We start from the raw sequence: 22,896 nt of genomic DNA on the forward strand, positions 1-22,896 counted from the left end.
ACCAGAATAGGCTGTTCTTTCTTTCTTACTATGTCTTTCAAGCTAACGTATCAAAGATAGCTCCCCAGGTTACATAAATACGGATTTTCTAGAAATGAAAGCTATTAAATACGTTGTAGTTATTATTGACGTTTTTTTCTTTACATTACCAGGCAACCAGCACCTCCACGTGCCTCATGTTTTTATACGTCACTTCCTGCGCGGCAGAACAACCAGCTAGCAAATTGTCAATTAGCTTAAGATGTGTCGCCCTGCTTCGTTCGTACAAACTTTGCCGTCTTTAGATCACACTGTTGTTCATCTGCTCTTCCATGAATGAATACCAATTTCTGTCTAAAACCGCTGTCGATTAATTGCTATGCTTATGTTGGTAAGTTTTACTGACGCCGCCAACGCTAGCAACGTTAGCTGGCACAGTTGATGTTAGCAGGAGAGGCTGCAGTAACGTTACAAGTTTACGAACTTTTAGGATAACGATAATTGTACTGCTAAAGCTAGTCCAGATGGGTTGACATGGATCACTTGCTTGTAGGTAACTAGATGTTAGGCCATCCCGGAGTGTGACTGATAATCATTTGAATTTGTGAATGAGTCTGAGGTAACGTTAGCGAGTAACGATAGTTGCAGAAAAGTTCATCATCATGTCTAATCAGCTGACTGCAGAGCAGCAGCGAAAGATTGAGGAAAACAGACGGAGGGCTTTGGAGAGAAGAGCCCAAAGACTTGGACAGACTATTAGCAGCGATACCCAGACCTCGTCAGGCCTCAGCAGTACTTCAGTGCAGGTAACGTTACAGCCCTCGAAACAGAGCGTTACCTCGGATCATGCTACCCTGGCTCAACACACATCTTCTGCACCAAAACGGTTTGTCCCGCCCTTCAAAAAAGACTCCCCTAGCTTCAATAACTACAAGCAAGGCCCAAAGCAGCAGCAGTTATCTGCTACTAGCAACCAAATCAACCAGAGTAACTATGCTTCTACGAGACAGGTAAGATGTGTGCTGTAATGTTCAATCATGTATTGTTTGGAGGAAAACTAACAACGTATTTCCCAATTCCTTGTCTTTGCTTGTAGATCCAAGTCATTGACCCACTTCCTCAGACAAGAAATCAACATGTGAGCAGCCCTGTCCTGTCTAGTGGAGGAAACTTTGGTGTGCCACAGCCTGTTCACCCCAAACCTAACCTCACCTCCAACAGCTCTGGTGGTGCAGTAGGCCCTTTCTACAAGCAAACTAGTAAACCTGCCCAAAGTCCTGCGGCACAGCTGCCCTCCAACTCATCAACTTCGAATGCTGTACCTGCAAAAAAGCCTGTCATCTCTGTAAGAGGAAAATGTGCAGCTCACACAGAGGGCCGCTTCAGAGTAGAAGTGGGGTACCACACAGAGCTGATTGCTGTTTTTAAATCCATCCCCTCAAAGAACTATGGTTAGTATGTGCCTGTGCAACTATGCTGTTTTGCAGCTGAGTCTTGATGGGGAAGACCACCACAAATGTGGCAAACACTGGATATTGAATCATAAATACATGACCAACATTTTATTTTGTTTAAACAGTAATTAACCATAAACTCTATCAGTGTCTGTACATTTTTAGAAAATTGAGAAAGATATTGGAAACAATATCAAGACAGACAGGACAACAAAAACTCAACATTCTCAAGCTGATTGAGTTATTTCATGTATATGCCTTATACCAACAAACCAAAGTTTTTTTTTATTTTTTATTTAACCTTTATTTAACCAGGAAGAAACTCGTTGAGATTAAAAATCTCTTTTTCAAGAGTGTCCTGGCCAAGGCAGGCAGCAGTACAACCACACATACATGCCAACACAAAATACACAAAAACACTAAGAACATAAAACAACTGAAACAGCATATCCCTCAGAGTCAACCAGAATACTAAACACATCAGGTAAAACATCTACAGCCAGATGTCATTCCCTCCAAGTCAAACAACATCCTCTTAAAAGCGACCACTGAGACCAGTTTAGTAAGTTTCAGGGATTTCTGTAACTTGTTCCATGCAGAGGGAGCAGCAAACTTAAATGCCTTTTTCCCCAGCTCAGTTCTAACCTTAGGAACAGACATAAGGAAAAGATCCTGGGAACGAAGATTGTAAGTCCCAGTACTGTTTACATTGATATAGGTCAAAAAAATAACAACAAACCCTCAACAGGCGATTTAAGATTATGCACCTACAACCTGCAAGGCCAAATAATGAATGACTGAACTCCACCATAACACAAACTGTTATCATCTGGCCAAAGCTTCATAGCTGTCCTCTGTAGAAGAAGCCAGCTACTCAAATATTTCATCCTACCCAATATTCACCAAATTCCAAAATGTAGTGATTTTTGTCTGGTTTTGTATGTCCATCTCAATGTCTGCACTGTCTTTTAGAATAATGGAGTATTCTGTTCTGCCTTAGACCCTGCCATAAAGATGTGGAACTTCAGCCTGGAGGACTATCACCAGCTAAGTCTGAACATCGGGGCAATATTCATGGGAACATGCACTCCTTTCTTCCTCTCTGTAGTAGCCTAAATTAAAGGCATGACAGAGTTGTCGCGTTCTTTGGGCTGCTGCTGCATCTCCTCTGTCTTTACCCTGTGTTGCAGTGGCGGAAGCAGCTGCTATTGCCTCTGTGTCTTTGAGGCCTCTGGAGGGAATGGAGGCAGTGGACGTCGCAGCAGCCACCAGCCGAGCTCGTGACGGTGTGGCACTGGGGGCGCTGCTGAAGCTGTGTAACGGCTGGCAGAAACCTGGAGCCACTTTGCGGGGCCAGTGCGTCCTGGTGTCTCCGACAAAGTTTGAGGTTGATGTCGGTTACCATGTCGACGTCATTGCAGCATTCAAGCAGATGCCGACAAAGAACTATGGTAAAATTATGCAATTAACGTTCTTTTTCTGTCTTCTTGGCAATCTTTTATTATGTTGTATCTGCATTTTATGACTTCTGATACAGGATGTTTTTATTTTCTTGTTGTGTGGCAGACATGAAAACAAGAAAGTGGAGCTTTTCAATTGAGGATTACAAGGGACTCTGTGAGTAACAGCATTTGCTTTATTTACCGGGTTTGTCTCTGTTATATTTGCCATCTTGTCTGACCGTGCTGTGTTTCATACCCAGTGGATCTCCTCGGTGGGATAGCAGCAGTGGAGGTGGAGCCTCTGCCCAGGGCAGTAGTCCAGGCTTTCTCTTCCAGGTTTGACGGGACTGAAGCCAGGTCTTTAGATGTCCCTGAAGCAGACCTCTCCAGCATCGACACCTCGCTCACCTGCAGCCTCATGCCCTTCCAGAGGGAGGGAGTCAAGTAGGTGCCGTTGGGCAGCCATTAGTGCTTGTTCTGCATGGTGTAGCCAATAACTCAATATAAGGATACCGCTATTTATCTATAATTTGACCAGTTTTGTAATAAATGAAGAGATAATTACCATAATAAGCCAATATTTCTGTGCCATTGCTCTGTGCTGTGGCTTCAAGTTTGCCGATATAAGGGTGGATTAGAGTTGACTTCCACTCACTGTCCTGATGTAGATTTTAATTTTTAGCATTTCTCTGTGTCCCTGTAGTTTTGCGGTGTCTAAACAAGGCCGTCTCCTCCTGGCAGATGACATGGGTCTGGGAAAGACGGTGCAGGCCATCTGTATAGCAGCCTACTACAGGTCCGAGTGGCCCTTGCTGGTGGTGGCTCCCTCCTCTGTGCGATTCACCTGGGCCGAGGTAAATACGCATTCTGCGTGTTAGAAGTAAAATGGTACATTACTTGGTAGGTGTTAGAGTTTATCACTTTGTTTCTGTTTAATGGAGTCATTATCGGTCTGCATTAAGTCAGCAGGCACCCTCTTAAGGATATTCTTTGAGTCTCTTTTGACAAAAGTGCTCCCTTACACATTATAATGCTGGTTTCTGCTGAAGCTCATTTGCATCTGAAGAATGCTAATACTGTTCCCCAAGGACTGCTTGTACTCTGTAGGTCCCTTATCTTCAGTAGGGGAGATGGCAGTATTGAATTTCATGCTTCCATTTCTTTATCTCATGGGTGCAGATGATAATTTGGATTTCGAAGCATTGGTTTATAATGTGGATGTTAACAGTTTATTTATTTGGCTACTTCATTGAATTATGTTATTCATAAAGATCTGCTTCACCTGACATTGCTGATATAGCTTGAACTATATATTTTTTTTACACTTTGCATATCATTTTAGATGTTTTTTTTGCCTTTTAATTTGATCCCACAGAAGAAAGGTAGACTGACTGGTGTTAGACCACAAGGCCATTATGACGTGCCCACACTTGGCATTATTGAAACGTTAGAGCCTCTTTATCCCCTTTTTTCCTTTCACAATTTCAATACATTCAAATTTCATCTCAGGTTTCCCTTTTCTCTGAGTGTGTCTCATGTTTGGTAGCATCTATTCTCTGCTTAACTTGCAGCAGCATCTCCAGGCTGCAGTAGCGGCACATTTTGAGAAGAGCTTTACTTGGCCTTCTGTCTATTAAAAAGACAAGACAGTCTGCTCTCTAAATAGATATGTTGGATCAAACACAGTCCCCCAATCAGGAGTTGGAATCGCAGAGGAGGGTTTAGTCGCAGGATGTCGGCCCATTAAAGGACACTTACTCGTCTGGCTTGGCTTTTATCTGTACTGTTTGTCTTGTGCATTTGGCCAAATCTACTGCACAACATGGGAGCTATAACTTAATGAGTTTAAGCCAGGTTGACAGGCGAATGAAAAGCAAGTAGAAGTGAACTGTCAGAAACATTTGGGCCACAGGGGACATTTTTTTTAACTACATGGTTGGTTGTTTCTAAATGGGAACACTGTAATAGTAGTTAGAATAAATTATAAGTGATAAGTAGTAGAGATGCACTGATAGACCGGCCGATGACCGAAATTGGCCGGTTTTCACGTGCTCGGCCATGACCGGTGACTGGCAAGTCAGTCTGACATATGCCGATTTCATGCCGTTCAATGCTACAATTCACTGACAACATAAGTTATACGAGTTACGGTTCTCCAGGACGCACGCACACATGGACGCAACAGCACAGTCTTTTTTTTTTTTTCTTCCTTCCTTCTTGTTTTGCTAAACTTTTCTGCCATGTGTCGCACGTACCCGCTCGCGGTGTGAAGCGTGTGTCCGCGCTATTCTCGCACATGTAGGGAACCTCGTGAATTAACCTACAACATGTCAGCTGTTTGGAAATTCTTCAGCGTGTGTACAGAAGATAACAAGTTTGCAATATGCAACACCTGCAAGGAAAAAGTAGGGCATGGAGGGAAGACACCAAAAACCCAAATCAAATTTTTTTTGTTGGATATTGGATGTGAAAAGAAGGAAATGGTTCTAACATTGCACTTTAGGTGTGTGTGGATTTCCCACACCAGGAGTAATTTATATAGTTCTATTTTATAGTGATCCATTATCTGTTCAAAAAATGTTCTATGTTCTGTGCAAAATGTTCTATTAAAGAAAAGATAGAAAATAAATATTTGTGTGTGCTGTAATGTGGTTAGAATTTTTTTTATCGGAATCAGCTAAAATTGGTATCGGCTGGCCTAACTCAAAGAAAATCGGGATTGGCCTAGAAAGTAATCGGTGCATCTCTAATAAGTAGTAGTCAGTCACAAAAGTATTGAATTTTTCTATGGTGTTCATTAAAAATGTCAGAATCTGACTTTTTCACAGTGGTAGGGGAAAAGTACAGCCTGAACACCAATACTGTTCTGAGAAATTCCGTATGGCTGCAGGTTATTTTCCCGATTAATCAATTTGTGTTGATTGGTGATTAATCAAATGTTGATCAGTGTTTTCCAAAGCCCAAGATGACGTACTCAAATGTCTTGTTTTGTCCAAAAAAGTAATAGAGTTAAGAAACTAGAAACTAACTATTTATGTTTTAAAAAAGATGAGATTATTTACTTTAATTTTATTTATTTAAAATTTATAATTTTTTTCATAAAAAATTACTCAAACCGATTAATCGATCATTTAAACAGTTGGCGAGTAATTTAATAGTTGACAACTAATCGATTCATCTTTACAGCTGTAGAATTTAGTTTCCCTCTGAGTCTCTGACTTACATGAGTAAGTATCTATGCCTGTAGGCCTTCAGACGCTGGCTCCCCTCCCTGAGTCCTGACCGCATCAACGTGGTGGTGAAGGCCAAAGACAATCTGCGTTCTGGTTTGGTCAACATCATCAGCTACGACCTGCTGAGCAGGATGGACAAGCAGCAGCCAGGAAACCCCTTCAATGTTCTCATCATGGTTAGCTGTGTGATTGAACTGTGCCGTGTTTAGAAATGGCTGTTTTTTGTTTTGCCCTTTAAAAGGAATTACTGTATCTTATAGACAAAATATTTGATCTTGTCATTCTGTGCAGGATGAGTCTCACTTTCTGAAGAACATGAAGACTGCTCGTTTTAAAGCAGCCTTGCCTCTGCTGAAGGTGCTTATTCTTCTCTCGTTTATTTCATGTTTTATTTGGATCACTCATTTTGTGACATACACCAAAGAGGTTATATTTCTACTTGTTAGGGACATTTACCTGTCTGTGTAAAGAAGCAGATTCATATGGTGTTGAGGTATAACCTTGCTGGGTAAAACCTGGGAAAGGTTCCTTTACATTAGGTCACAAATCAGATTTGTGGGGGTTCCAGGTTTTGCAAGTAAAATTATCCAGATAATTCATTAAAACTCTTAGAACAAGATCCAGATTTACATAAAATTGGCTGTCATATAGCCTTAACAAACATAGGCTGGACCTTGCAGTCACAGTATGTGTTCAAATAAACCAAAATGTATCCACAATCCATCCCAAAGTAAACATCATTTTCAATTGTTAACGGTTGAGCAACAGAACAGTTATTTCAGCTATATGCCAAGCTCTGTAACATAGAGCATGTGAGGATACATGTCATTTATATGGTCAGTATTACTGATCTTCTATCTTTTGGCCAAGTATTTCAACTTGGTATTCAACCACTCGACACAAAATCTTGTAAGACAGTTGTTGCACTACATGTTTTCAAAAATTGTTAAATAACCATTTCAACCATCTGCCACAGTTTCCGATAGGATCGCTGTACTAATGGACAGTTTCCCCTGTGTCACTGTATTAGAGAGAAATCATTGTTTTGCATATGTAGTGTGTATGTATGTGGCCTGGTAACATAGATCCACAAACCAGCTGAAGCCAAAACATCGCAGCATTTGGCTCATTGTTGGGTTTAATTTCTTGTTTTGTCAGCTAGACTCCCTCGGCAGTGCTCTGATCAGAGTTGTTTGTCCATCCTCAGGCAGCAAAGAGAGTGATTCTTCTGTCTGGGACCCCTGCAATGTCCAGACCCTCTGAGCTCTACACCCAGATTCTGGCTGTCAGACCTACACTCTTCCCTCGCTTCCATGAGTTTGGGATGCGCTACTGCGGTGCCACACAGGTAGCTTAAGCCTCAACAATCGTCTGTCCAAGTGTGATGCTTAATACTGTCGAGCTGTAATTCTAGTACACCTCAGAGAACATCGAAGGCTTTAGGTGTTGGATTAGTGAATATTTATTTATCCGCCTCACTCATATTTATAGGCTGCAGTTCCTTGAATGGGATGTCCAGTATTTGCACTGAGGTGGGAAAATTTGACAGGTCTGCTGAGAACAATAGGATTATAAAGGTGAAACTTTAAGTCAGTGTAAGTTGGTGAACAGTGAATACATTGAATCTGTTTTTTTGGGTTTCAGCGGATTCCTCCACAGATTTTTTATTTTTTTTGTCTCCACGCTTCTCCTTGTGTTGCTCTGCTCTTGCCACCTAATCTCCTTAATTAAATTTGGTGGGTTCAAGTAGGGAACACGCTACATGATTTAAAGGCCAATTACATTCTTAATTTGGTCATGACTCATTTTGAAGATTGTGGAGTTTTTGCTTTGCTCTGTTAAAATTATTTATACCATGGAAGTCACATCAACATGGCATCCACATAGAGACTCTGACCAGCTGGAGCTATCCCAGTTTAATTTCTATGACGGAAACCTGAGCTTTTCAGTCTCTGGCTTGACTTGCATTCAATCTAATCCCTGTGTATGATTAACAAGAACCTCGACAAGGGTCTCGCTACCTGCTCTTAAGCCTCTTATATGTTGGCTCCATTCTTTTATCCAACCATCTTCTAATATTTTGTTAAATTCCTCTCATCTATCCTTCTCTATCCCCTTCCTCTCTAGTCGCCTTGGGGGTGGGACTACTCAGGCTCATCTAACCTTGGGGAGTTGAAGCTGTTGCTGGAAGAGTGTCTGATGTTGCGCCGCCTTAAGCGCGACGTCCTCTCTCAGCTTCCTGCTAAACAACGCAAAGTCGTCACAGTGACCATAGATGGTATCAACACCCGCCTGAAAGCTGCCCTGTCAGCTGCTGCCAAGCAGTTGGTCAGTGAACACAGCAATGTAAGTTACAAATGTTTACCACAGTCCCGGGAAAAACTAGAAAAGACACAGAATTTGTTGCTTTTAAAATGGAAGTATTCGTAAACCTTAAGAAACCAGGCTCTGCTGAAATTTACAGTCTTCCCATTTTAGAAATGAATGCAAAATGAATCGATCCTTCCAGAAAGTGGTTAAATTGGACAAAAGGACACATTGAAAGAAAAGCGGATTACAGAAACTAGAAACTGAAAATCTCATAATCTGACTTTTTAAATTATCCAATACGCTTTGGTTACCCAAAATATAACCTTTTGTTTAGCCCAAGTAAGTTACATGTATTGGTTCACACGAGGGAGTCCTTTTCAGGCTGCAAGCACACACAAATGCTTTAAAACCGTCCCTGAATACTTCAGCAAATCTTATTTTAAGTATTTATACACTGATGGGAGAAAGTAGCTTAGCGTGATTGTTACTTATCACACTGCTCCTAAGAGTAATGGCAGTCTTATCAAATCCTTAATCAGAATTTCCTGTCAATTCTTATCTTGTGCTTTTTTTCAGAAAAAGAAAGAGAAGGAAGCCCTCCTCATCTTTTATAACCACACAGCTGAAGCCAAGCTGCAAGCCATTATGTAAGTACAGACCCTTTTAATGGTCGGGGATCAGCAAGTGGAATCAGCTCAGATGTGATGAGCTCTGAGATTAAAATGTAGAATGAATCCGAACCTTTTGTCAAGCCATTGTGACTGCACTGGATTTGAGATAACTTGAAGAGTTTTAATAAATACACATAAGACTGAATATTTCACTGCTTTTGTTGAAATAGTTGAGAGCTATGTTGTTTCTGTCACTGCCAGGGAGTACATCACAGACATGCTGGAGTGTGGGAGGGAGAAGTTTCTAGTGTTCGCCCATCATAAGTTAGTCCTGGATCATATCATCACTGAACTAGTAAAAAAGGTGAGTCAGATGTACTGATAACAGACTGCACAAAAGCCTTATATACAAAGAAATGTAATTTTGACAGAGTGCATTTTTACTTTTTTTTTTTTTTTTTTTTAACCAGACTGGCTCTTTCGTGGGAGTTAAAGTCAACTATTATCAGTAGCTGCAGGGAACAAGTGTGGGCAGCACATTTGAGGATTAGTACTACTACTACTTTTCGTTATAAGTTTAACAAGGAAGGGTTGTTGATTTGTATTGGCCCGCTACTTAAATCCATTCTGGCCTTTTTAATTTCTCTTACAGAATGTCAGTCACATCCGTATTGATGGGTCCACTCCTTCAGCTGAACGGCAGCAGCTGTGTGACAAGTTCCAGTACTCGACTAAGACCTGTGTGGCTGTGCTGTCCATCACTGCAGCTAACATGGGTCTCACCCTGCACTCAGCTGACCTGGTGGTCTTCGCTGAGCTTTTCTGGAACCCCGGGGTAAGCCATGGAAAGTTATTGCTACAAAATGGCGTGTACTCATTGTGACTACTTTTATTAGGAACACATTTTAGTTTTGTAGTATTTTTTTATTTGGGACTCAATTTTGAAAGTAAAAAGTGTAAAGAGACAGATATTTTTCTCAGGAGGAGTTGGGGGTGACCTAAACAGAGCTTACTTGTATTCCTCAGGTGGCCAAATGAATGCAAATTTCCTACTTTCTAGTCTTCTACTTAACGTAAATTGGCAATGCTTTGCTAACATCAAAGCTGTGCACCTGCAGCGTCTGCCCTGTGTGACCTTTGTGTAACAGCTAGAAGGCAGGAAGAGGAGGGGAACAAGGGAGGATAGTACTATCCTTGTTCATATACGTACATTGGGATTGAATTTGACTTTTTTAGTTGCCATTTTTCATCCAGGCATCATGTGAATTTCCCACTCCCACTCTCTCTTTATGCTAACAGTGGAGTTTGCAGTGACAGAGATGTGACCCGGATCGCAGTACAGTCAAATAAGGCATTCTAAAATTGGGGAGTAAAGGGGGACAAATCTGCAAAAGCTTGATTCATTATAAATTGACTCCTGTACTCCACCTCTGTGCCAGTAACCAAAGCCATGAGGAATCCTAATAGTGCTTTAATTTCAACTTTTGGCAGCTTCAAGCCTATGTGTGTGTGTGTGTGTGTGTGTGTGTGTTTTTTTTTTTTGTGTGTGTGTGTGTGTGTGTGTGTGTGTGTGTGTGTGTGTGTGTGTGTGTGTGTGTGTGTGTGTGTGTGTGTGTGTGTGTGTGTGTGTGTGTGTGTGTGTGTGTGTGTGTGTGTGTGTGTGTGTGTGTGTGTGTGTGTGTGTGTGTGTGTGTGTGTGTGTGTGTGTGTGTGTGTGTGTGTGTGTGTGTGTGTGTGTGTGTGTGTGTGTGTGTGTAACTAACTAACTAACTAACTAACTAACTAACTAACTAACTAACTAACTAACTAACTAACTAACTAACTAACTAACTAACTAACTAACTAACTAACTAACTAACTAACTCAAATGCTCTTTTATTTTATTTTGTTTCTGCAGATTCTCGTTCAGGCAGAGGATAGGGTGCACCGTATTGGACAAACCAGCAATGTGAACATTCACTACCTGGTTGCCAAGGGAACAGCTGATGATCACCTGTGGTATGTGTCAGTCAGTGGGCAGTATGACCCAATCACACTGATAATCAAACTGTTGTAAAGTCTTTCACTACTGAGCCAAAACTGAAACAGTAGGGGTTCAAGTTAATGTGGGTTGTCTGATACGCATATTGTGACAAGCAGTGAATTGTATTGTATCTGTGTTATTATTATTATTATTATTATTATTATGGTGTATCTCTTTATTGATCCAGGCCAATGATCCAGGAAAAAATGAATGTCTTGGAGCAAGTGGGTCTGTCTGAGTCAAACCTCTCAGACAAAGCGGTGAACGCCAGCTTCCACTCTAAGGTAAGCTCTGCATCTGTATATGAATAAAAGTATAATCCTGTTCACACTTTTTAAATAGCATTCAGACATTTACGTAGATGAAACCTATTAACATGAGGCTACACAGTGCAACAAAGCTCACCTAGCTAAATCAAAACGGGTCTCTGTAGATTCAGTTATAAACCTTACTGTTTGGGTTTGTTCAGGACCCTAACCAGAGGAGCATCATGGAGATGTTCCAGAGGTCTTTCACTGCAGATGACGACATAGATGAAGTCCTCTTATTGGAGGCTGCGAACGACTGGGAGGACACCCCGCCTGAAAACAGTTCTGGTTAACACCATGGTGTGGTTGGACAAAGCCACGGCAAAAGAAGCATCAAAGACAATTTCAGCTGATGACTGAACCTTTCCATGTTGACAAATTATATTAACATTACTCTGTTTTGCAAGTCCCAGTTCCCAGTTTTTTGCCTATCATGACTAAATGTATTTTATTTTTAAAAGCTTACAAATATATGGAAGCCTATTTACAATTCTGTAAGTCATTGTAATTGGAAACTTTCTCAAACAAATGACTTACTTAAATCGAAATAATGACTTAGTATCTCAAAATAATGAGAAACGCTCAAAGATAATGACATAGTATTTCAAGAATTCTTAAAATGAGTATCTCAAAAAAATAAAAAGTTCTTGAAAATTGCATAGGCTTATGTGTTACTTTGAAAGTTTCCCATTATTTTGAGATACTAAGTCATTATTTTGAGAAAGTTTGTCATGACTTACGTAAGTTTTAAACCTGTGTTTTTCTTTTACTGGCGGAAATGGGCTTCCATACAATGCTTCAGCGATATTAATAGATGTAAAATATACAAACCTATACATTTATTTTGCTAATAAGAGAAAAATAAATAAATATCTGACTCAAGGTTGTTTTAGAATCCTTCTTGTGTGTGTGTGTGTGTGTGTGTGTGTGTGTGTGTGTGTGTGTGTGTGTGTGTGTGTGTGTGTGTGTGTGTGTGTGTGTGTTTTAAGTGTACAGCTTGTATAACAGTGTAAATGTGCTGTCCCCTCAAAATAACTCAACACACAGCCATTAATGTCTAAACCGCTGGCAACAAAAGTGAGTACACCCCTATGTGAAATTCCCATAGAGGCAGGCAGATTTTTACTTTTAAAGGCCAGTTATTTCATGGATCCAGGATACTATGCATCCTGATAAAGTTCCCTTGGCCTTTTGGAATTAAAATAGCCCCACATCATCACATGTCCTTCACCATACCTAGAGATTGGCATGGGGTACTTTACATAAAATCATCTCTCAATGCAAATCAAACCCTGTGTGTTGTTATTTTGAGGGGACAGCACATTTACACTGTTATACAAGCTGTACACTTAATACTTTACGTTGTAGCAAAGTGTAATTTCTTCAGTGTTGTCCCATTAAAAGATATAATGAAATATTTACTAAAATGTGAGGGATGTACTCACTTTTGTGAGCTACTGTATAAACAGTTCCTCTGGTTTAACCTCAGTTTTATTCATAAACCCCAGTACCGATGGATCTACCAGTGAGCTGCTAATAACACCAAGAAGTTTGTGGTGTATTTTATAACTTGATATGCTTAACATTCTCACATACAATAGTCACATTGACACAGGTATTATCCTCAAATGTAACAGGAAACCCATCCAAGCCTAATTACAGCATGGTAGTAGTAAAATTGATAGATTGTTAGCAATCAAAGATAGACTGAACTGAAGTCTAGATTCAGCTAAAGGCTTCTTTGAACTGATCAGTTGCTTTGTTGCGACTGTATGATCCTGGTCTTAGTCTGGAGTTTACAGCTGCTGTTGCGAGCCAAGAAAGCTTATAAACTGTCAACTGGTGTCAGCAGTATTACAAAACTCGATAGGTTTACAAGTACTCCCTTCAACTAGCTAAGTAATATGTGGTCACCACCTACATGTCTATAAAACGTCAGATACATGTCGTCTTGTTTATTTCATGATTTGAAGAGGAGTGGCAGATATTTTTCCATAATGTTACAGAATAAGCCCACAATACAAGAGAAACAAGTAAGGGTGCTGATTCAATTTGAGTGGTCTGGATTGTCACTTCCTTCTGTCTGTGGGCTGCAAGGATTCAAATTATGTGAGTCACCTGTAAAGTAAAGAGGAAAATTAGCTTCAGTCTTCTGAATGATAACAACAACCACCACATATTAATGAATTTCCTTGACGGAAAGAACCTGCAACCAATAAAACCGTATTATTGTTCAAATTCATCAGCCATAGGACTTGCGGAGCAGAGGTACATTATGTCACCTAAACCTATTAATATTATCCACAATGCAGCTGGTCATGATTTACTTCATTCTACTCGCCAAAGAGACTGGAAGAGCAGTTTACGTCTCCGTTTCAGCTGATGTTAGTAACATTATGAAGATCAATGGCCTCATTTTAATCGGAATCGGAAGAGATGCCCCATTCAGCTCGTGGAAGCTATCTGAATTGTCAGACGAGAGACGTATCTACTTGCTAGCTACTCTCGCTTCCCAGGAAGTATTGCAGTAATTGCAGTGTCCCAGTTCAGGAGCTGGATCCTTTGAAAGATGCTGCCCACACAGAGACGGTCTGGCCAAACGTGTATCTCCTCCCCAAATACAATTCTAGCATCAACAAAAACCAAAAGTAGCTGTGTTGTCTAGTTACCATTATTTACAACTTGCAGAGGCTTTTTCATTGGTCTTATTAATGTGATATATTTACTGGTGACTGATGACCAATACCTTAAGAAAGTGATAAGGATTGCCTGTGCTCAAACTGACTGGTGTCGAATGGATTGTGGGCTACTAAGGGGTGCAAAAGCATTTATACTGGTTGTGTATGCCTATATGAGCCTTTGTTTGTTTATGACGTATTCAGTCTAGAAATGCAGACATTGAAGGATCAAGACCTTGCATTGGGACAGCTAACATGTCAGTGAAATACTTTCTTCTAATCATGTACTCACTTACTCATACCTTCATCATGGTCATCGGACAGTTCATCAGTTAAAGATCTTGCCATTCCTGTGTTTTCATCTGCAGGATAGTCTTGCTCTTTTGCTGCAAATAAAATTTAACTTTATTTGAAGTCTCAAGTTTACAGTATTTTACTTTTCAACCATGAGAAATAGCTGGATGAAATATTGTTTCTAGCAGAAATAGGCCATAAAAACCCACAAAAACATAAAAGGACTGTACATTTTTAATCTCCAAAGTTTTTATTTATTTGGAACCAGATGGTGTGGCAGATGGAAATGTCTCATGTCATATGATTACCTAAAATGGTTGTGTCAGTCTCTCCATCACCGGTGAGCTCTGCCTCTGAGCAGATGTCACCGAAGATAAAACGGATCTTCTCCTCTGCATGCTGCTCACTGGAGGAGCCGTGGACTGAGTTGTGGAGGATGTCGGAGGCAAAGCGGGCCCTCAGAGAGTTTGGGGATGTCGCCTTAGCTTGGTCAGGGTCTGCGGGGCCCATAGTGGCCCTCCACTCCTCCACTGCATTTTCCTTGGTCAGGACGAGCATCATACATGGCCCCCTGAAACCAACAATGACAGGATGTAAATATAACAGACAGGATTTTGTGTAATATCAATGTCATTTTAAGACATTCCTGGTAAAGCCTGACTATTCATTCAGAGGACTGTGCCACTGCAAATATATCGTGTTTTGTATTATGTGATGCCCATGATACATGCTTGGCTAGTATGACCAGTTATTGCTGACACATATGATTTATGAACTTTACCCATTCACTGTCAGTGTTTTCAACACCTTTCAAATTTAGAGGGAAAGAGTGATGCCACCTTCTTATTTTGTGTGTTTATTATTAATTCATTTAATTAATTCATTTTGACCAATAGCACCTAAGTTCAACTATCCACTACAGTGTGGTCATTGATGCGATAGATAAATGTAGCAACACATTAACACACATGACAAAGGACAATTTTTACACTGAAATTCAATTATAGATAACAGGACATTTTGAGGGCAGCAAAAAACACTGCTTTTCAGCCTGGTATTAAGTTATTCCTTAAATACATTGTAGGATATAAAGTGGTACCTTAGTTATAAGAACAAACATTCCACAATGGCTAGAATATAAAACTACAGTAAAGGTAGTTTTTCAAGCCAAAGTGCCCAGCTGCACACATCTCTCTGGTCATTGTATCCGAGCAGTTGTGTAACAACCAATTGAAGGGACTAATCGGAGCGGAAGATAACTCTAAAACCTCGATGTGCAGTGTAACAAAGAATGAAATTGAGATGGACTTCCTAGCCACTTGCTTGAGGCTGCCTTGGTTTTAAGCAGCTAAGATTACTGTTAAAAGTGCTGTTAGAACTTCCAGCGGCAACAGGAATTAGGGCAGGTCTGCTGTTGTCACTTTGCTCTTCTCCTCTGGCTGTGTTCAGGACAGGTATTGACTTACCGACACATGAATTCCACCAGTTGGTTGAAGAAAGTCTTCTCTCTGTGCTCTTTGTAAAACTCCTCAGCCATCTCCCTCGACAGCACCGTCTCCTTCAGCTGCGTTACAGAGAAACCGCTGTCTCTGATCTCATCCAAAATCTTCTCTGTAAAGAGTGAATAGAAAATACATTATGAAGATTATATGATTATTTGTGCACATCTATACAAACACAAGTACATTTTTACATTGTTTGAAATGACCAGAAAGGACCTCTGTGTTCCTCCATGGCATCAGGTTTGATCACTGCCAGTGTTTGCTGTTTAGGGAAGAAGAAGTTGATCTCTCGCTCTGCCTCTTCATGGCTTTCACTGCCATGCAGTTGGTTGATAGGCTCGTTCTCCACAGCAAACTGGGCCCTTAGACTGAGCGATGAGGGATACATAAGTCAGCATTACAGGTATGATTAGACTGTCACGTACCATCTATATCTAATAGCTAATATTTGATGGTTTTCTAGGAATTATTTTTGGATGAAGTAGTGTAATTTATTGTACTTTTCCTCACTTTGGCTCACCCTGCCTTGTCTGCTTCTACTTCAGCTAGTGATTTTCTACAATTTTAAGACTGCCTTTAAGAAACCCCAGAAACATTTATGCATCATAGGCTGAATGAGACTACAAGTAGTGCAGTCACACAACAAAGATACATTTTAGAGACAAAGTTCTAACTGTCGGAAAATAAACTTTCATGTAGTTGATTTCTTCCTGTGTGGTTGTAGGATGGGAAGCATCCTCTCTCTTAAATCACACATTTGTTTTTAATAACTTGCAAAAACTGACAAGGTTGAAAATAGACGTCAAAAGAGAAATACAAAGTTCTTTCTAACAAGCTGTCAGATGGAATAACAGTGAATCTCAAACATTGGTAATTATTCCACAGTGACTTCTCTTTAACTGTGTAAAGGAATTGAGCCACACATCACTTACCATTCAGGACTCTCCTCTCTGGCTTTATTAACATCAGACGGACCAATGATGTTCTTCCAATGATGGACAGCCCCCATTCTGGCCAGAGCCAAAGCTAGCACTGGCCCACTGGAAATATAAATGTTAAACTTGCAGTAACACACTTCTCTTTAGATTTTTGTAGAGCATGTGCAAGTTACCTGGTCATGCTTCGGAGCAATGCAGGGAAGTAGTCCTCCTCAACATGTTGGAAGTAAAACTGTCTGACCTGCTCCTCTGTCAACATCACTTCTCTTTGGAGAGCCACGATGAAGCCTGACTTGTGGATTTGAGCCAAGATCTCCTCTGCAGAACAATAGATATAAAATATACACTCATTTGCCAGTTTATTAGGTACAGCTAGCTAACATGGTCTAATACAACAATCCTGCAATAAATCCTACCTTCATGAAAGTTATAATGTTCAGTTTTTGTTGAAACTATTTTAGCAGTGTTTATTTATTGCATTGTATTAGACTGCGTTAGTTTTTTCTAGCTGTACCTAATAAACTGGCATTGTTTATAGTTTAATATAGATAGACATATTGTAGTTTGAAAGTGTGACACATTTTTTTGCAGTGATCAATTACAAAAAAATCTAAACTGCACTTGTCATTTAACACCTTTGCTGTGGGAATCAAGAAGCAGTCCCACCATGTCAACATGAACCACCTTTGCGTGTGTACTTGTGCTTGTGTATTTGGCACAAACCCCACCTCTGTTTTCTCTGGCAACGTCAGGCCGGATAAGAGCCAGTGTCCTCTCCACATGCGCTTCCTCCCCATCCTGCTCTGTTACTGAGTCTGTCCTAAAGTTGGGGAAGAAGAAGGCGAGCTCCCTGCTGGCCTGGTCGCTGTTCTCACTACCGTGCACTGCGTTGAACAGTGTCTGTGTGCCGTATTGTGCCCGCAAGCTGCAGGAAACCAGGGGGGAGAAAGGAGAGGAGAGCAGATGGTTGCTCAGCTGGTGCTCAACCAGAGAGAAGCATAATGTTTGGGTGTGTCTGACGGAGCAGGCGAGAAAGTGCTGTTCATTCGCTTTCCCAGACTTAAGCCTGTGATTGTTTCACACTGTTGCAATCAACGGTGCATTAATAAATGTCTATGCTATTAACATATGATAATGTTCTTATACACAAATACACAGGAATGATCTTTTCATCATACTGTATCTTACAGTTTGAATGCCAGTTTCCTCAACTCTTTTTCTGAATGTAGTATATGTATAATTTCAGTAACTAACCTTTCTGGTTTATTTCTCCTGGCTTCCTCTATGTCTGCTGGGCCAATGAACTCACGCCATGCTGGCACTATGTTAGCTGAGCCCTCAACCTGAGAGATTACCAGAACATGGGATGGACCACTGGACATAAACTGCACCAAGTCCTCAAAGCAAGCCTACAAACCACCATCACATAAACAAAGAGACAAGAGCATACACATATGTACAGTGAACACATAAAACTAGAAACAAGTCTTTTTATGTCTTGAATCAGGGACAAAGGTGATAAAGAGAAGAAGAAATTAGTTTGGATTTATTTTTAAAAGGTTCATAATATAGTACTATATTATTTCATCAACATTATTGCTTCACCTAGCCACCTTTCCTAACATGTTTTGTATTTCTGAATCTCTAATCATTTAGTCTCATCACAAACAGCGGGATAAGCAAAAAAAAAGCTGCTTACACAGCAAATCTATTTTGAGCCCTGTGCAAAAATGCAGATGGAAGTGTGATGTATTGCAAACTAATTGAAAATGATTTTTGCTCTCCCATTAGGATGTTGACTCAGAATTTAAATTGCCCAGACTAACCACACAAACATACACTAAACCGATCAGCAGTTTGACTAGTATGCCAATAAGTGTTTCTGTATCTGTCAAATGTCTTTTCTTACGTCTTTTTTGTTATTCTCACCATACCTCTTCTGCTTTGTGCTGGTAAAAATCCCGAGCCTCAACCTCAGTCAGCGTGCGTTCCTCGTGGGCCAGGATCTCAAACCCAGCGTCTTGAATCTAGCCAGGGGAGTAATGTCAGGATAATGATCTAATGTCAGCAGGAAGGCTTGAGACAATCTTGTCAATGTAAGTGTCTGTGTACCTTCATAATGATCTCATTTGCCTTGCCGTGAGCAACAGCATCTGGTTTGATGATGGCAACTGTGTAGGATTTACTGGCAGGAACTACAGAAGAAAAGAACTGCTTGATTGATGAACGGCAATGCAGATTAAATGGTGAACGGAATCATGATGATGCTGGTAAACGACAATGGTAATCACCGTAACAACATTACCAGCAATAATGCTCATGGAGCACTAATATGATTATGTTTTTCCCACAGTACCAATTATGCTTTCTTCATTTTCTGACTGCTGTGGCGTCTCCTCCTCGTCTTTCTTCTCACCATCCACCAGACCATCATCTTTAACCTGACGGACACAACAAAACCAAATAAAAACACTGAATCCCTAAAACATGGGTGTGTACAAACACTTGCATACCTACTTTCTTGAATGAATAAAATACAGCTGCAACTACTGATTCATTTAATATTGATTAATCTGCCAGTTATTTTCTAAATGAGTCTATAATTGTTGGGTTTAAAAATGTCCATCCCGGAAACCCAAGGTGATTTCTAGAAATTGCTTGTTTTGTTCGACCAACAGTCCAAAGAAAGTTCCTTTTTCCTTTTCTTTCAAGACAAGAAAATCAGTAAATGGTCACATTTGAGAATCTGCAACCAGAGCATGTTTAGCATTTTTGCTTGAAAAATGGGTCCCTTTACTGATTATATCAGTAAGCAAATGGACTCAGCTGCAACCTAGTAGTGTGGTTGTCTGTACAGTTTATCTTGCCATGCATGGATAACTATTTGCTACTCTAGCAACTTTTTTGTATGTCAGGGGTGTATCTGGTTGGGTGTTTTTGACTTGTGTTTGTTGTCTTTTGGTTACGTTTTTGTATATATTTGCTCTACAACTTCATAATAAAATGCAAAAAACAAGAGTATTTATCAATTGCTGATTAATTTTCTGCCAATTGACTTATTGATAACATAATTTATTAATGGGCCTTTTTTTACAGAAATACATTTTTACATGTTACAGTAGGAAAAGTACAGGTGTAAATAATAAAATCAGTAATCGCTGAATTTCATTTAGCTCCTTCAGTTTCAAAGTCCTATTCCAGCCAAATTGTCATTGGCTTACATGGCTGGTGTTATTAGTAACACCTTTTCCTACTATGACAAGTCAAACTGCTGTGAGATAGGACTATTGTTCAGCTCTAAAATGAAGGTACGTATGGAGGGATAACTGTACTGTGTATGTGAATGTGTGATGCGTATCTTACTGCTCACCGCTTTGCGTTCACCACCTTGCTCCAGGACCGACTTCTCCTTGGCCAGTTCCTCCACAATCATCCTCTGAAGGAGAGGAGCGTTGGCCCCTCGCAGCACAGCCACGAGCTCCCCACCCTGTTCATTCAACACATAGACCTTTTTGTTTTTTTTTAACCATTCTTTGATTCAATTTTAACTTAACAAGCAGTGACATACAGAGATGATTTGACTATAGCAGGCCCAGCTAAAAAGTCTGCAACAACAACAAAATAGGGTCAAGGATGATAATTCTGATAAAAGAGGATTAATAACCCAAATGAAATAATGGGCGACAAATTGCATCACCACCAGAGAGATCACAGCTCTATTCATGGCCCTATTTGTTTCCTGCCCTAAATCATTACACCTCTGAGCATGACAGAGTCAGGATAAAAGGAAAAATAAAATATAGAAATAATTAGAGAGTGAAATTATTAAGACAGAAATTGTATACAAAGGACAAAAAGGCAAAACACACAGAGCTGATGGCTCATGTATACTGAAGCATGAACACACATTTACTGTACAAGCATGCATACACACACACACACACACACACACACACACACACTCACCCCATAGAAGAGGAAGGTGGGCTCACATTTCCCTCGATACTTCTCCAAAGCATCAATGTTGTCTGCCTCGGCCTGTACCACACACACACACACACACACACACACACACCAACCCACACACACACACACACACACACACACACACACACACACACACACACACACACACAAATACAAGTTTAGGCTTGCTACTTCACAAATTTTGGTTTGAATTTAAATTCTTCACATTTGAAGTATACTTAGGGCTTACTGTGGCAAAATGTAATAGGTCATCACCCAGTTCGTTCTTTATTTTCCGTAGGAGGCTAACCACAGCTCGACAGGGACCACACCACTGCTGGTACACATCTACAACTAGTGTGTTTGTGTGTGTGTGTGTGTGTGTGTGTGTGTGTGTGTGTGTGTGTGTGTGTGTGTGTGTGTGTGTGTGTGTGAGAGAGAGAGAGTGTGAGGAAGAGTGGTACAAGCATTCAATCTGCAGTTATCCCAATGAACACAGTGGGGCAGCAGCATACAATAAATTACAGTCAGATTGACAGACCTTATTCACACATACTGTTTATTTAAGTTACACCTATAACGTTACTACAGTAACTGAACAGATGCTTAGTGTTGTGACGGTTAATATTCACTTTTAACGGGACATAACAACAACAACTCATTTACTTCTGAAGTTCTTACCTGTTAAACCTTTGGTTGCAAGCATCTCCTCCCACTGCTCTTGGTTTGTGACAGAAGCCTGGACAAAAAAAACAAAAAAAAACGAATTAATATCAGGGCTTCATAAAGTTACCTTGAAACATAGAGGACTCATGTCAACATTACAGACGACATTTGTGCTTGTCCAACCTGCAGACTCGCTTCTTTCTTCTTGCCTGCCATTTGTTTAGTCAAATTAAATGGTTATATCTTAAAGAGCTAAGCGATATTTTAAAGATAGGTTTAATTAATATGAAGTATGCAGAGCTGCTAATCACGTTATCAAAGTCCTCAGATGCAGCGCGCGCTTGTTTGGACCCTTGGTTGCTAAGCAACGGCGCTTTCCGGCTCCGGAGCCATCTCACCGGGGATCTATCATCTGACAGTATTGTCGGCGTCGCTATTAATTATCACCAAAGCAGGTCGTATTTCCTTATTGCCACGCAGTGTGAGCTCATTTTGACTGCCGTGTGCCATTAAACTAGTGGGAGCTACAATTATTATTCTCTCTTTCAACCGCCCCCATGGGTCGCTGTTACAAAACTATTTCTGGAACGTTACATGAAAGAAAACCTTACCTCTGTGTTACCTTTATTCCTGTTCGACTCGAGTTTTGATTCTTGCATAAGTTATGTTCGTTCTTTAATTGGGGCTTCAAAGCAGTATGTCATTCGAGATCAAGATTATGCGGTAACACTTTATAAAACTGGTACAAATCATATAGGCTACTTTGTTTAACTAGCTAATGCATAGCTCATGATGATTTAATGCAGGACGTATCATGAATTCCTGTTGCTCCCCATCAACAAATGATCAAGTCACTATAACTTTTTGTGATTAGTTCACACTTATCAGATCATCAATTAAGGAGTGTTAATTCACAGTTATGTTATGCAGCCAAATTAGCTGGATTATATTTACATACAAGTTTATGTAATTAACTGTGAATTAAAAAATTTGAAATGCAGGAAGACTTGTATTGAGTATTTTGTTAGTGTGGTATTGCTACTTTTATTGAATTCCCTTGAAAACTTACCTTCAAGTAAAAGTTATTGTAGTTACATTATTGTAAGTGTAGGATCCAGCATTTTTAGAGCTTCACCCATGTTATCTCGACCTTGCTTCATCAATTTTGACTATTCTCTTTTCTCCTGCATGCCCCTAAACTTTATGGAAGTGCAATACTAAATCACTTGAGTACCCCTTTAAGCATATAGATTTATTTAGTAATGCTTACAGTATCGAGTGAAATAATAAACGTATATCACAATGAGCTTTTGAATCTGTCCCCCACGAAGACAGAGTCTTGCCTTCTTCCTTATTCTTATGTGTTTGTAGTTGTACTGGTATTTCATTCGTACTCCTGATATACAGCAAAATTCCCCTGTAATTCAAGGCTGTAACCTAACTTTTTTACAGTCTTTGCTCAGCCCAGTCTTGGTCAAAGCCGCAACAAATT

At 40.2% G+C, this 22,896-nt stretch overlaps 2 protein-coding genes across 4 annotated transcripts; one reads left to right on the forward strand and one right to left on the reverse strand.

Moving 5' to 3' along the window:
* Positions 1-182: 182 nt before the first annotated feature.
* On the forward strand, positions 183-12,242 carry smarcal1 (SWI/SNF related, matrix associated, actin dependent regulator of chromatin, subfamily a-like 1). Its single transcript, XM_039818520.1, has 17 exons — positions 183-989; positions 1,076-1,430; positions 2,434-2,484; positions 2,624-2,884; positions 3,000-3,050; positions 3,136-3,319; positions 3,579-3,729; positions 6,123-6,284; positions 6,400-6,465; positions 7,316-7,456; positions 8,236-8,454; positions 8,995-9,065; positions 9,291-9,393; positions 9,682-9,864; positions 10,927-11,027; positions 11,240-11,336; positions 11,522-12,242. The coding sequence occupies exons 1-17, from the start codon at positions 642-644 to the stop codon at positions 11,651-11,653; spliced, it is 2,676 nt and encodes an 891-aa protein (XP_039674454.1). The 5' UTR covers positions 183-641; the 3' UTR covers positions 11,654-12,242.
* Positions 12,243-12,984: 742 nt separating this feature from the next.
* Positions 12,985-21,754, reverse strand: nme9 (NME/NM23 family member 9). 3 transcript variants are annotated; one of them, XM_039818522.1, is made up of 17 exons: positions 21,588-21,754; positions 21,420-21,477; positions 20,989-21,092; positions 20,739-20,810; positions 20,143-20,259; positions 19,129-19,213; positions 18,885-18,967; positions 18,707-18,799; positions 18,027-18,181; positions 17,501-17,697; positions 16,946-17,090; positions 16,767-16,874; positions 16,051-16,202; positions 15,799-15,943; positions 14,641-14,903; positions 14,341-14,424; positions 12,985-13,478 (listed from the first exon to the last, which is right to left on the reverse strand). In XM_039818522.1, the coding sequence occupies exons 1-17, from the start codon at positions 21,618-21,620 to the stop codon at positions 13,408-13,410; spliced, it is 1,965 nt and encodes a 654-aa protein (XP_039674456.1). In that variant the 5' UTR covers positions 21,621-21,754; the 3' UTR covers positions 12,985-13,407. The 3 variants fall into 3 exon arrangements, with proteins under 3 accessions (XP_039674456.1, XP_039674455.1, XP_039674457.1); XM_039818521.1 differs by having other exon boundaries at positions 20,143-20,280; XM_039818523.1 differs by having other exon boundaries at positions 14,331-14,424; positions 20,143-20,280.
* Between the last annotated feature and the right edge of the window lie 1,142 nt (positions 21,755-22,896).

The sequence above is a fragment of the Perca fluviatilis genome, chromosome 12, assembly GCF_010015445.1.
Source record: "Perca fluviatilis chromosome 12, GENO_Pfluv_1.0, whole genome shotgun sequence".
NCBI lineage: Eukaryota > Metazoa > Chordata > Actinopteri > Perciformes > Percidae > Perca > Perca fluviatilis.

What these genes read in the sequence shown, in the direction of transcription:
- smarcal1 (XM_039818520.1), top strand. Translation starts at nt 642, where the DNA reads ATGTCTAATCAGCTGACTGCAGAGCAGCAGCGAAAGATTGAGGAAAAC. An exon ending in TGGTCAGTGAACACAGCAAT is followed by an intron (nt 8,455 to 8,994) that starts GTAAGTTACAAA and finishes GCTTTTTTTCAG; the next exon opens with AAAAAGAAAGAGAAGGAAGC. An exon ending in TCACTGAACTAGTAAAAAAG is followed by an intron (nt 9,394 to 9,681) that starts GTGAGTCAGATG and finishes TTTCTCTTACAG; the next exon opens with AATGTCAGTCACATCCGTAT.
- nme9 (XM_039818521.1), bottom strand. Translation starts at nt 21,620, where the DNA reads ATGGCAGGCAAGAAGAAAGAAGCGAGTCTGCAG. An exon ending in CTGGTGGAATTCATGTGTCG is followed by an intron (nt 14,904 to 15,798) that starts GTAAGTCAATAC and finishes TGTTGGTTTCAG; the next exon opens with GGGGCCATGTATGATGCTCG. An exon ending in GTCCGATGACCATGATGAAG is followed by an intron (nt 13,479 to 14,340) that starts GTATGAGTAAGT and finishes TTTACTTTACAG; the next exon opens with GTGACTCACATAATTTGAAT.